At 34.5% G+C, this 12,500-nt stretch overlaps 3 protein-coding genes across 3 annotated transcripts in view; all 3 read left to right on the top strand.

Annotated features, from left to right (window-relative positions):
- Positions 1 to 3,134, top strand: part of LOC137638877 (DNA-directed RNA polymerase II subunit RPB1-like) — a 14,291-nt gene extending 11,157 nt beyond the window's left edge. Inside the window, exon 4 of the mRNA XM_068371284.1 lies at positions 1,154 to 3,134. Coding sequence (XP_068227385.1) covers positions 1,154 to 2,074 — 921 coding nt within the window. The 3' untranslated portion in view covers positions 2,075 to 3,134. The remainder of the gene's footprint in view (positions 1 to 1,153) is intronic.
- The window catches only part of LOC137638091 (cuticle protein CP1499-like), a 119,137-nt gene that overhangs the window by 94,473 nt on the left and 12,164 nt on the right, over positions 1 to 12,500 (top strand). The gene's annotated exons all lie outside the window — the stretch shown is intronic.
- Positions 4,490 to 6,932, top strand: LOC137638081 (uncharacterized). The gene is made up of 2 exons (XM_068370174.1): positions 4,490 to 4,597; positions 5,854 to 6,932. Exons 1-2 carry the CDS (start codon positions 4,586 to 4,588, stop codon positions 6,673 to 6,675), a joined length of 834 nt encoding a protein of 277 aa, XP_068226275.1. The 5' UTR covers positions 4,490 to 4,585; the 3' UTR covers positions 6,676 to 6,932.

Raw genomic sequence — 12,500 nt, 5'->3', positions numbered from 1 at the left:
AGGTAAAGTAAAATTACGATCGCCTGTGTTTTACTGAAATGCGGTTGAGAACAGTATATTTTTTACGGAGAATTTCCAACTGAAATTACGTTTTTTTTTTTTTTTAACAGTGTACAGCATAAGTTCTGGAGTAAATAGCGTTAAATAATCCTCGCTACTTAATGATGATACAACATGGCAGTACATAACAATAATTAGTTATCAATATGCTCATCATGCCCTTTCATCTGGATGTTGCGCGGAATATCCTAAAAGGCTCGCGTCCTGTCTTTATTACCATGAATATCCAGAAAGACACATGTATACGACAAATCAGAATAATCTATACCCCAGAGTCAAGGGCAATGTAAGGGTCGTGAGATACAGCATGCTGTTGTATATAAATAAAGCGAGGAACATTGTCCATCACAGTTTGACGCTAAGAGACTCCGTGATAACACAGAAGCAATGAAGATCTTGGTAAGAGACTTGGGTTTTTGTGTTTATGCTTAGCTGTGATCTTGGTCACAGTTTATAGTGTCGGGTGAGACCGAGAGAAAAGGGAAAACTATACCGTTTCAGGAAAAGCTTATGGATAAAGCTAAGTAGTTTATTGATAATTACAAGTGTGTTATTGATAAAGTTGCGTGGCTTATTTATAAAGCTAATTGGCTTATTGATAAAGAGTACTGGTTAATTGATAATCCTAAGTGATTTTTTAATAACCTTAAGTGGTGCATTAATATAGTCAAGAAGACTTTTAGGAAAACCAAGTGACTTTTTGGTAAAGCTAAATAACTTGAAGATAAAGTATTTTGGGTTATTGATAGATAAAAAAAAAATCTGATCATCACTATATATTCATTCTTTTTTAAATTCATGCACTTTATTTCTCCGGCTAAGGTGGATTCAAATAGCGTAAATATAATTTTTCTGATTTATTGTACAAAAACAACTGAATATTTTTCCATATTTTTTTTTTTTTTTTTTTTTTTTTATTCTGGTTTGCTGTGCATTGACCCGATTATGTAAGATGTGATTGTACTTTTCTCAAATGTTTCATTATTTCCTACCTGGATGCATCAAATTTACTGAATGATTACTTACTATACAAACTTTATATGGTGATATAATGACTAAATATATAGAAATATTTTCCCACATTTCTCAACAGGTTATCTTGGCACTGCTAGGCTTGTCCTCAGCCCATCTGCAGAAAGCCTACGACTCCCCTATCAATTCCTTCCAAGATTCATCTGTGTCGAGATACTATGGTTCCTCTCCATCTTACGGAAGGTATTCTCCTGTTGCTGGCAACAGCTACAGAAGTAACTACTACAGGCCATCTATAAGACTTCACAATGGTCGATTCATAGGGGCTACAACACCCGCCCCTGCTTATAACTACGCGACCACTCCATCTTCAGTTTTTCGTCCGTCAGCTTACCACGTCACAACTCCTAGTCCTATAAGCCAGTATGCTGTTACTACTTCTACTCCCAGCTACTATCAAACTCCATCTTACAGTTCTACTCCCAGCTATTATCAAACTCCATCTTACAGCTCTACTCCCAGCTATTATCAAACTCCATCTTACAGTTCTACTCCCAGCTATTATCAAACTCCATCTTACAGTTCTACTCCCAGCTATTATCAAACTCCATCTTACAGTTCCACTCCCTCCTACAGTTCTACTCCCAGTTACTACAGCTCATCCAATTCCTACGTCACTCCTTCTCCAATCAACTCCTACAGCAGCCCTCTCTCTCAGAATTATTACCAAGGCACCTCTTCATCTTTGGGCAGTGGTTACACTATCACTCCTGGGATATTGGCACATCATTCTACCCAGTCTTACTACCCACGCAACACAGGTACTTATAACCCCGCTAATGTCCTCGCTGGTTCCTCTACGTATAACAGATATGGCGGCTCTTACTCACAATTCAGACCTTCCAATATTGTCGTCTCGAACGGACACATCCAAGACACTCCTGAGGTAGCTGCTGCCAAGGCTCAGTTTTTCCGCCTGTACAATGCACAAGCAGCTGCAGCGGCAGCAGCTCCTGATTATAACCAATTGTACCGCAAGTAGAATGTGCTGAGAAATCAGGAAATTAAGTCGATTTAGTAAGAACTGCAAGAAAATGGAACTCAAGTCAATCTGACGAGAACTACAAATAAAATATTACAGGAATTCGTGTATATTTGACGAGCTACAAGTCGAACATAACAGTAATTCAGGCCAATTTGACGAGAACTACAAGAGAAATTTAACAGGATTTCAAGAAGAATTTGACGAGAACTACAAGTCAAATATAACAGGAATTCAGGTCAATTTGACGAGAACTACAAGTAAAATTTAACAGGATCTCAAGAAGAATTTGACGAGAACTACAAGTAAAATTTAACAGGATCTCAAGAAGAATTTGACGAGAACTGCAAGTAAAATTTAACAGGATCTCAAGAAGAATTTGACGAGAACTACAAGTAAAATTTAACAGGATCTCAAGAAGAATTTGACGAGAACTGCAAGTAAAATTTAACAGGATCTCAAAAAGAATTAGGCGAGAACTACAAGTAAAATTTAACAGGATCTCAAGAAGAATTTGACGAGAACTACAAGTAAAATATATGACGAATTCAATTCAATCTGACGACAACTACAAGTATAACATAGTGGAAATTCAAGTTAATCTGATAAGACTACAAGTAGAATATAGCAAGAACTTACTTCAATCTAATGAAAATTTAAGACAATTTCCTAAGAATGTTTTAAACATTCAGTCAAGTAAATTCAATTCTCATCTTAAAAACTTCAGAACTAATAAAACTGCTACATGTAATAACTGTCAACCTTTGGAACTCTTTTACTTCTGTTTTCCCTGGGTTTTTCTTTCCTTTTTATCCGGCATGAGTCAAATCGATATCTTCCCCAGCGGTCGAATTCCACTCTTCTGGTATCTTTCTTCTTTTTATGTTTTATTTGAATACCCGCCTTTTGACCACTCCCAAAAAGATATGTTAATTCTATTGAACAGTTTTATAGAAATTGTATCTAAATTTCAAGTAAAATTCAATGAGAATCAACTACATGATATGTTATAAAATATTTACAACATACGATTATGTAGGTGAGGTTTTGTGGAATTAAAGTTAAGCCGCTTTATGTGAATAAAGTTTTATGTATAAATGATTGTATTATTTGAATTTATAATATACTTTTTTGACGTTTTAAGTAAGAAAAACTGGATAATTAGGATAATATTAACATTATTCCGGTTATGTAACAAGTGAACAGAAGTATTCCAAAGAAACTTCCATTAAATGAGCATACTTTTTAAGAAAAAAAAAAAAAAAAAAAAAAAAAAAAAAAAAAAAAAAAAAAAAAAACCACTACGGCATTTAACTGAAATATTTTCTGAAAGTAAGAGGTGGACCTACATGCTCATGTAACTAATTTCATTACTGCATTTTTCCTTCTATGTGCTCAAAGAAATGGTGTAGTTATTACATGAAACCGTTTTCGATGTTATCTAATTAAAATTGGGAGATACAGTCATCTAAAAAATTGCGTACTAATCTGTAACATACAGATGAATAAAAATTATTATTAATAATTCGTAAAAAAAATAATTTTGCCTCTACGGCCGGCAGAACTGTTGTAGTATAGATTGACAGAGATTTACGCCATTTGAAAAGTAGATAAAATAATTGGATCCATTCAAGTAGCTGACCTCAATAATATTTTTTACATATCACTCAATGTATATATATATATATATATATATATATATATATATATATATATATATATATATACATATATATACATATATATATATATATATACATATATATATATATATATATATATATATATATATATATACATATATATATAAATATATATATATATATATATATATATATATATATATATATATATATATGTATATATATATCCATTACTTAGCCTTTCAGTACAGACAATAATTTTGGGCAAGCAATATCCTTTTTATCTGGTTATAAAACCTGTGCAGTATTCAGCCATGCAATGTTTTCCCGTAATAATAATCATGTAATAACATCAGAAATTTTGGGAAGATATTTATATAAATGTTCATTACAAGAATGTAAGTATGGTTGTACCTTTTAATAAACTCGTTATTATCTTTGATGGTGCTTTATTTTTTATAAATATTGTACATTTATAAAATTTGTCTTATATAAAAAATATACTAAAAGGTTTTATAAATATAAAATTACGTAAATTATAAAAATGTCAAACACGACTATATAGTACTTCAAAATGCTTACTCCAGAATTACGGAAATGAGCCGAAAAATTACGAAGGTAACGCACGGTTAGAGAGAGCAAACTCTCCTTCGGTAATATATTACAAATAATGGACCTGAGATAAATTGCTCGTTTATCACCTCAATAAAAGTCAATTTGACACTTCTGAAGAATGCTCAGGGCCATTCACACGTCTACGAAGGCGGGGACATGTGGGTGGAGTGAAGAAATATTTTTGTATAAATATCGGGTGAGATATACTTTTCATCACACTCTGTCTCACAGGCACCTTCCAGCAATCACCACAATGAAGACTCTGGTAAGTAAGAGAGAGGGTTGATCTTAATCATACTGAGAGAGAGAGAGAGAGAGAGAGAGAGAGAGAGAGAGAGAGAGAGAGAGAGAGAGAGAGAGAGAGTAAAGGATTTTGCATATCTCGAAAGACTTTGCTGGTGACAAGCTATCGTGTCCTTTTTACATTTTTCGAAAAGGAAAATATAGTATTGCTCAATCGTTTTTTTTCTCTAAATTATATTACTTTACCCTAAGATATTTTTCTTGGAATTAATATTTATTATTTCATGACATTAAAGTGGGAAACTGCCGTGATTAGGATCTTCACTGTATTACTATTCTGTACTTTTAATGCTCATATTACATGAAATTATTCGTTACTAGAATTAATGATGACAGTTTTTAATTAAATGACTCGAAAAGTTTCCTTCACTCCCTTACATAGAATCATGATATTAATATCATCTTCCGTTATTATTTTCTTTCTACTTTACTGAATTTTGAAAGAATTTGAATAACCTAGAAGATTTGTGGATTTGATATTGACCTGAAATATCATTTCGTGAATGAAGACGTCATTATTTTCTTTTACTTCTGTTAAGCTTTCGAAAACAGGAACCTTAATTTACATTCCATGACATCCCTAAATAGTTTTTAACGTTAGTTTACTATCAAAATATTACATTTATTTACTTTTAGAGAACAAGAACTCTTTTATTTTATTCTTATGCTTGGACTTAAAATTTACCTGAAATAATACACATTTGTAATCTTTATAAAATAGTAGCACTTTTAAATACAATAATTTTCAGATATTATTTATATTTATCATCATTTGAAACATTATTGATTTGTAAACACAATGCAACACTGTCATGATTCTTTCCTTCTATTTACCCTTAGAAAACACAAAGTTGAATCTAAATCCTTAAAACCACATAATTTCACTACCTTCCACTATCTTGGGGTAGAGTTCTCTTGCTTGGGGGTACCCTCTGGTACACTATTCTATCTTAATTCTCTTCCTTTTGTTTTCTTTCAAGTTTTTATAGTTTATATATGAAATATCTATTTTTATGTTACTGTTCTTAAGATATTTTATTTTAAGGGTTCATTACTTCTCTTACGTTTTATTCATTTCCTTATATACTTCCCTTACTTGGCTATTTTTCCCTGTACCTGGAGCCCTTGGGCTTATAGCATCCTGCTTTTCTTAATTAGGGTTGTAGCTTAGCTAATAATAATAATAATAATAATAATAATAATAATTCCATCTCCCAGGTCGTTATGGCAGTGATGGGGCTATGCTCAGCCCTTCCCCGTCAGGCCCTTCACCCGTTCTCGAGTCCCTCTCACGATGGCCATGTCCAATCGACATACTCATCAGGTCCTCTGTCAGCTGCTCGCAACGATTTCTTAGATACACATGGAAGGCAATTTGTAGTTGGCAGTCATGCTGATAGATACGATCCCGCTCCTGTTTACGATTCTACTCTTGCTCATCACTCTATCAACGGTCCTGCTCGCAGTATTTCTACTCATGCTCATGCTCGTCCCCATACTGTTCACAGTCCGGCTCATAATCTTGTTCACCATACTCCCGTACACAGTCTTCCTCATACTCAAGCTCGCACTACCATCCATGCTCACGTTCCTGCTCACGCTCCCCGACAAATTCACGCTCCAGCTCATTATGATGCGCATACTCCAACTCGGGACATTTATCTCGAACGTTCTCCCGCCGTAGCCCATACTCCTTCTCATCACGTCACTCATGCTCCAGCTCACTCTGTCCAGCACGCTCGTGCTCATACTTTTGCTCATAACCCTGCTACTCATCATATCAGTGACGGCCCATCCTACATCCCTACTTCAAGACCCTCCTACGAACATGGGACGATTCACCACGACAGTCAAGAGCCTTCGTACTCTACCGTGGAGCCAGCTCACATCGTGGTCTCCAATGGATACGTTCAAGATACTCCTGAAGTCGCTGCCGCTAAAGAAAAGTTCTTCAACCTCTACAACCAGCAGGCTGCAGCTGCAGCTGCAGCTCCTGATGATTATGATGAATACTATAATGACGAGTATGGTTCCTACTAAGAGAAAATTGTAGGATGCTTAGCGTACCCTCTACAAGGGATGAACATAGCTGGTGATGATTGAATGATGGTGTTTATTGCAGATGTAGTGTTAAAGTCTACATTCTCATCAGGAAATAAAGCAAAATAAAAATATTTTTTCAACAATAAATGAGTTTCTTTTCCAAATATATTAATGTACTGTATTTATTACTTGAAGCTGGATTAGACATAGAGCTAGTAAGATAAAGTCTATTCAACCATGAGTTTCAGTTTTTGATCTGATTATCCTTCCTATATAATCAGTCATAAACTTTAATTTCTATCGGTTAGAAATATCCGTTTTCGATGGAGCTGTTTCCTCTAACGTCTAGTATAAACACCATTTAGTTTTTGTTTTTGCTTCAAAGATTTTGGTTTAATTACTTTCATGTATATCTTTATATAAATCCAGAAATAAGTGATAAATATATTGTTCCCATGTTCATATTGGTTTCTATGAGAAAAGGATTAAAGATACAAGTAAAAACCTCACTTGATAAAATTTTGATACTTATTCTTATAGAAATTGAAGATTTAAGTAATCCTTAAAATTATCAATGAAAGTTCAATATTCACAAAACATCGGCTATAATGTTGCAGTTATGATCCTTACATTTCCTCTCGATCAACCAATAAATTAACCAACACCGTGAATAAGAAAATTACTCATCTATTAAATTTTTGCTCAATTTCTTTTTGCCAAGTAAGTATTTAGCCTGGAATTGAGTGGCATCAGATCGTGTTACTCATTCAATTTTTCTACACTTATTCATGGGGTGAGGGTGCATTACCCACTAGCTGCTATAGGAATATTCAAGTGGCCTATTTGCCGGCAGGGTCTTTCTTCATGGTGATCAACTTCCACGTATTGACCAAAGGAATGTAACTCGCAAGTGTCAAAGTGTATAAACTGCACAAAGTTAAACAAACCAAGTGACCACACAGTAAAATCTAGAGACTGCAAAGCTTATGACTTGGGATTGAAAAGACTATCGGAAAATACTGTGGCTATGTAAATAGACAATCTGCACATAATAAGACTATTCAAATTCGAGAATTGATAAATGAGAAATATTTGGATATGCTAGCATTATCTGAAACATGGTTAAATAACTTGGACAAGGCAAAGATCACTGATATGACGCCCCCCACACATGCCTTCTTTCACATACCGAGAGAAGGTAGGTCTGGTGGGGGTATCGGACTCTTTATTCATAAAAGTTTCTCAAATCTCAAAGTGTTGAAAAGAATTAGTGTAACAAGCTTTGAATATATAGAAATAAACTTTACGCCCCCGGCCCCCCCCCCCAAAAAAAAAAAATTATCCTTTGTAATAATCTACAAACCTCCTAGAACAAACACTAATCTCTTTTTTGAAGAATTCGGTGCTCTCATTGAGATGATTATCATGGAGAAAAACGAATTAGTTATCTGTGGAGACTTCAATTTTTAGATGGATGACGCATCAAATCCTGACGCTTTGGCATTTAGTGAGTTATTAGAATCATATCGACTAGTGAATAAGGTCGACTGTACAACTACTTTAACTGGGCATACGTTAGACTTAGTGTTAAGTGATGACATGAATAATATTTTACCTGATATAAATGTTGAAGAGAAATGTACTTTCTCCCCAGAACACAAACTTATTACGTTTAGTCTACCTTTCCAGAAACATGCATTAGTAAAGAAAATAAACTTTAGACATAAATCAAATTTTTCTCCTACTGTATTTGTTGAAGTTACAAAGAAAATTAATGATGCTATCAACATTCCCTGTGATCATGATGACCAACGTCTGTTAGGAGCTAAGTGTGTTAACTGTTTTACGACCACTTATAATAAAGTAAGTAAAAGTGAATATGATACCATGTGCCCACCAATGGAAAAGACTATAACCGTAAAAGACCAATCCCCTTGGTTTGATGGAGACACTTTGGTAAAAAAAGAGGGAAAAAAAGGCGTAAAGAAAGAAAGTGGAATAGGTTAAAAACTGAAAGTACTTAGGTAGAATACAAAACTGTTGCGTGTCAATATAACCTACGAAGAAGAAAAAAAAAAGAGTTAATACTATATGAGAAAGATCCTTGAAGCAGCAACAGACATAAATAAATTATTTCGTCTCCTGAATGGTATAATGGGAAATGTAAAAGAAAAGAAGATACCTGATGGATACAGTGACCAGGAACGAGCAAATAATTTTCTAGTATTCTTTAAAAACAAAACTGAAAACAACCAGATCATTTGTAAATACTCAACATTAGATTAATGATACACCCGGCACACAAACAAAATTAATACGATTTAACAACATAACACCAGACGACATCACTAGAATTATCAAGAGAGCAAAGAAAACAAACTGCGCGATCGATCCTATGCCAATATCTGAAGTAATTAGAGAGAGAGACTTTTCTAATCTAGCCGAAATAATAATGAAAATAGCAAATGCAAGCATTGATGAATGTGTACCATATATATATGATCTGTATTTATAATGCATTTTTTTTCTTTGTTTTGACAATATCTGTTAAGTATGCATTTTTTAATGTGCCTATTTGAACATTCATCCTTAATCATTTGCTTATGGCTAAAGTTAAAATATATATATATATATATATATATATATATATATATATATATATATATATATATATATATATATATACATATATATCCAGTCACACTCCTAGTAAACATATTTTGACGTATTGTTAAATTTTCAAAAATTGAAGGTAGCTGACCGAGCTAATGTAATATAGGTAAAATTACAAATGTAAGTTTCCTAAATCTGAGAAAATGGCTATAGTAACACCAGTTCTGATAAATGCACAGGAATACTAGGAAATAAGCTCATACAGACCTATTTAAAATCTATCCTTTCTCTCAAAAGTGCTTGAATATGTAATTCTTGAACAACTAGTCAGCCACTTAGAAGTAATAAAAGCTTTACCTGACAACCAATCTGCTTACAGAAAACTATAACCTACGGAGACAGCCATCTGCTCTGTTGTAAATGATATGCTAGAAATGATGGATGAAAATAAATGTGGTATTTTGATATTGCTCGATCTTAGTGCTGCTTTTGATACAGTTGTGCATGAACTGCTACTAAATGATCTACGGTCCATCGGCGATGAAGATCAAGCCTTCGAATACCTAAAAGACTACTTAGTTGGTAGAAATTACTGCGTACAAATTGGAAGCTCTTATTCATCATACGAACCCTTAAACAGAGGGGTACCCCAGGGGAGTGTACTTGACCTAATCTTATTCTGCATCTATACTATTGGTCCATGGAAAATACTACAAAGGCATGGTGTGAAGTTAAAATTATTTGCGGATGACAATTTTACTTCTTCATAAATTACATAGATGACACTACTGAAACTCTAAACCGAATACTTGATAGTGTTAGAGAATGGATGATATTTAAACAACTAAAATCAAATGAGAACAAAACTGAATTCATGGTGGTGGGTAAGAGAAACAGCGTGAGAAACTTGGGTGATATTCAAATGAACATAAATAATGACTCAGTGCCGATATCTAGTAAATTTCGAGATCTAGGTGTATTTCTTGACTGTAACCTGTCTCTAAGTGCCTAAATAAATAATGTAATAAAAACTGCTGGTAATCATCTAAGAAATATTGCTTTTATAAAAAAGTACCCGGACGAAACTTCTGTAAAGAATCCTGTGATAAACTGTGTTATTACCACGATTGACTACTGCAACTCTATCTATTACAATTTACCAGAAGTGCAACTAAAGAAATTACAAAACATAATAAACAGAGAAGAATTGAATCTAGAATATGTACAATAACCCACCAAGTTATCAGAACCGGTCGTCCAAAATACTTAAGAGAATTGCTACATATTGCGCAGCCAACAAATCGTGTCGACACGAGAATATATCTACTTTAGGCTCCAGAGCTTTTAGATATGCAGCCCCGAGACTATATAATAAGCTTCCATGAAACATCCGAATGATTGAAGACATTAAGGTTTTCAAAAAGAAACTGAAGACTTTCTTATATAAACAATCCTACAGCAGTGATGATTTAACAGTAAATAAACAATACGTGATCTGAAACGATAAATACTCTGAATGAACAAGGTATAATAACAGTGGAGGTCCTGTGGAGAGTGGGGTTCTCCTGCTGTATGGGACAAGAAAAGCAGCCATTAAAGTAAAAGTAAAGTAAACCTAATGTTTCTTAATGCCCGAGTCACACATATCCGATCAAAGACTGTGATTGTCATAATGGTAAAAACTTAGCTCATTACGATGTAACAAAAACAATGTATTAAAAAATTCAAGAAATAATCACCAAGAATGGCCATGCTTCACCACTGCACCATGCTGATGGTATAGGTGTTTGTCTGCAAACACAGTCACCTCATGTCAACCACCACTTTTTGCCATGTGAAGGTGACCATCACTGTAACAGCTGAAGTGTTGTTTGGCTATTGCCATTGATCACGATGTGATGGTGGAAGCCATGTATTACCATGTCGATGGTCGCTATGCTTTCGGTTGTTCGACAAAAGTTGTTATGGTGATATGGTAATGTCTGATGGGAACATGACTTAGCAACAAAACTAAGTGATTGTTGCTATGCATAAACGGGCATACCAGCTAAGAAGAAAACTATTCAGAATCAACCTACCGTAACAGACACATCTTCAACAGATCTTAGCTACTAACCAAATAAAGAAAACCAGGTACATCGCTTGGGACATATCCCTTGTTGAGTCTTCCTCTGCAGCCTCTGTTCGGGGATTTTCCTCTGCTTCTGAAGATCTAGCTGAGGATCCCTTTCTACTATCTCCGACCGTCAAAAAAGAGATGTCAACGTCACTAACCCTAAGATAAATCATCATCAATCTTGGTGACGAGATGCAGACCTTGTCCAAGGACGACCCACTGGAGTGTGATGATGAAACTGTCTGAGGATGAGAAGTGCAATGACAATATCTTGCAGAAGCTGTAGAGGAAGGTTGGGCAGTGAGTTTTCTTGATGGATATTCAGGAATACATGTTGGGAGAATGGTTGTGGGAGCACCCCTTCTTGAATGACAGAGGGCTCCTTGTGTTCAAGATCACCAAGAAGACTCCCTTACTAAATATGATGGGCCAAACCTTCAACCCGCCATTGACAGGAGTACAGCTCAGCTCCTTGTTGTGTTCCATCAGGACTCATTGTGGCTGGCTGACGAAGGTCAAAAGTGGACAGGCAGCAGAGGAGAGATAAATTCTCAAAGAATTTAGATTTATCAGAAAATAAATTGTCCATCACAAGGAACCGAAGACCCTTGGATTGAAAGAGGTATGAAAGCAAAATTTTTTGTTTTGACTGAGCATTCTGTTACTGCTGAACAAATGAATATGTATTATGCTTAAATACGGTCTGCTACTTGTACTGATACCCCACCTGTAGAGGTTTTACTTTTGTCTCCTGCTGGAAAGATCAAAAGAAGAGGCTTACAAAGAAGCATAGGTCTGAATTTCAGCATCAGCAAGGCGAAGGCTTCATCCTTAGAAAGATAATGTAAAGTATGTTTTCATCGCAGCTTTAGATAAATATTTTCATTTAACATCATATAAATAAAGAAAATATAAACTTTAATTTTTTTTTATATAATTTGAAAATAAAAATGTCTGTTTCTTTTTTTCTGAATCGTATATATTGTGCGATTATCTTACATGTAAGTCTGTATGTTATAATTTTATAATGTAAATTAGTGGAATGTACCATTCTGTTTAGGTGCTTGAAAAGGCTGGGAAGAAGGTCATACTG

The sequence above is a fragment of the Palaemon carinicauda genome, chromosome 3 (assembly GCF_036898095.1).
Source record: "Palaemon carinicauda isolate YSFRI2023 chromosome 3, ASM3689809v2, whole genome shotgun sequence".
Lineage (NCBI taxonomy): Eukaryota > Metazoa > Arthropoda > Malacostraca > Decapoda > Palaemonidae > Palaemon > Palaemon carinicauda.
Note: the sequence above shows the minus strand (reverse complement) of the source record. Positions and strands in the feature narration are given on the sequence as shown.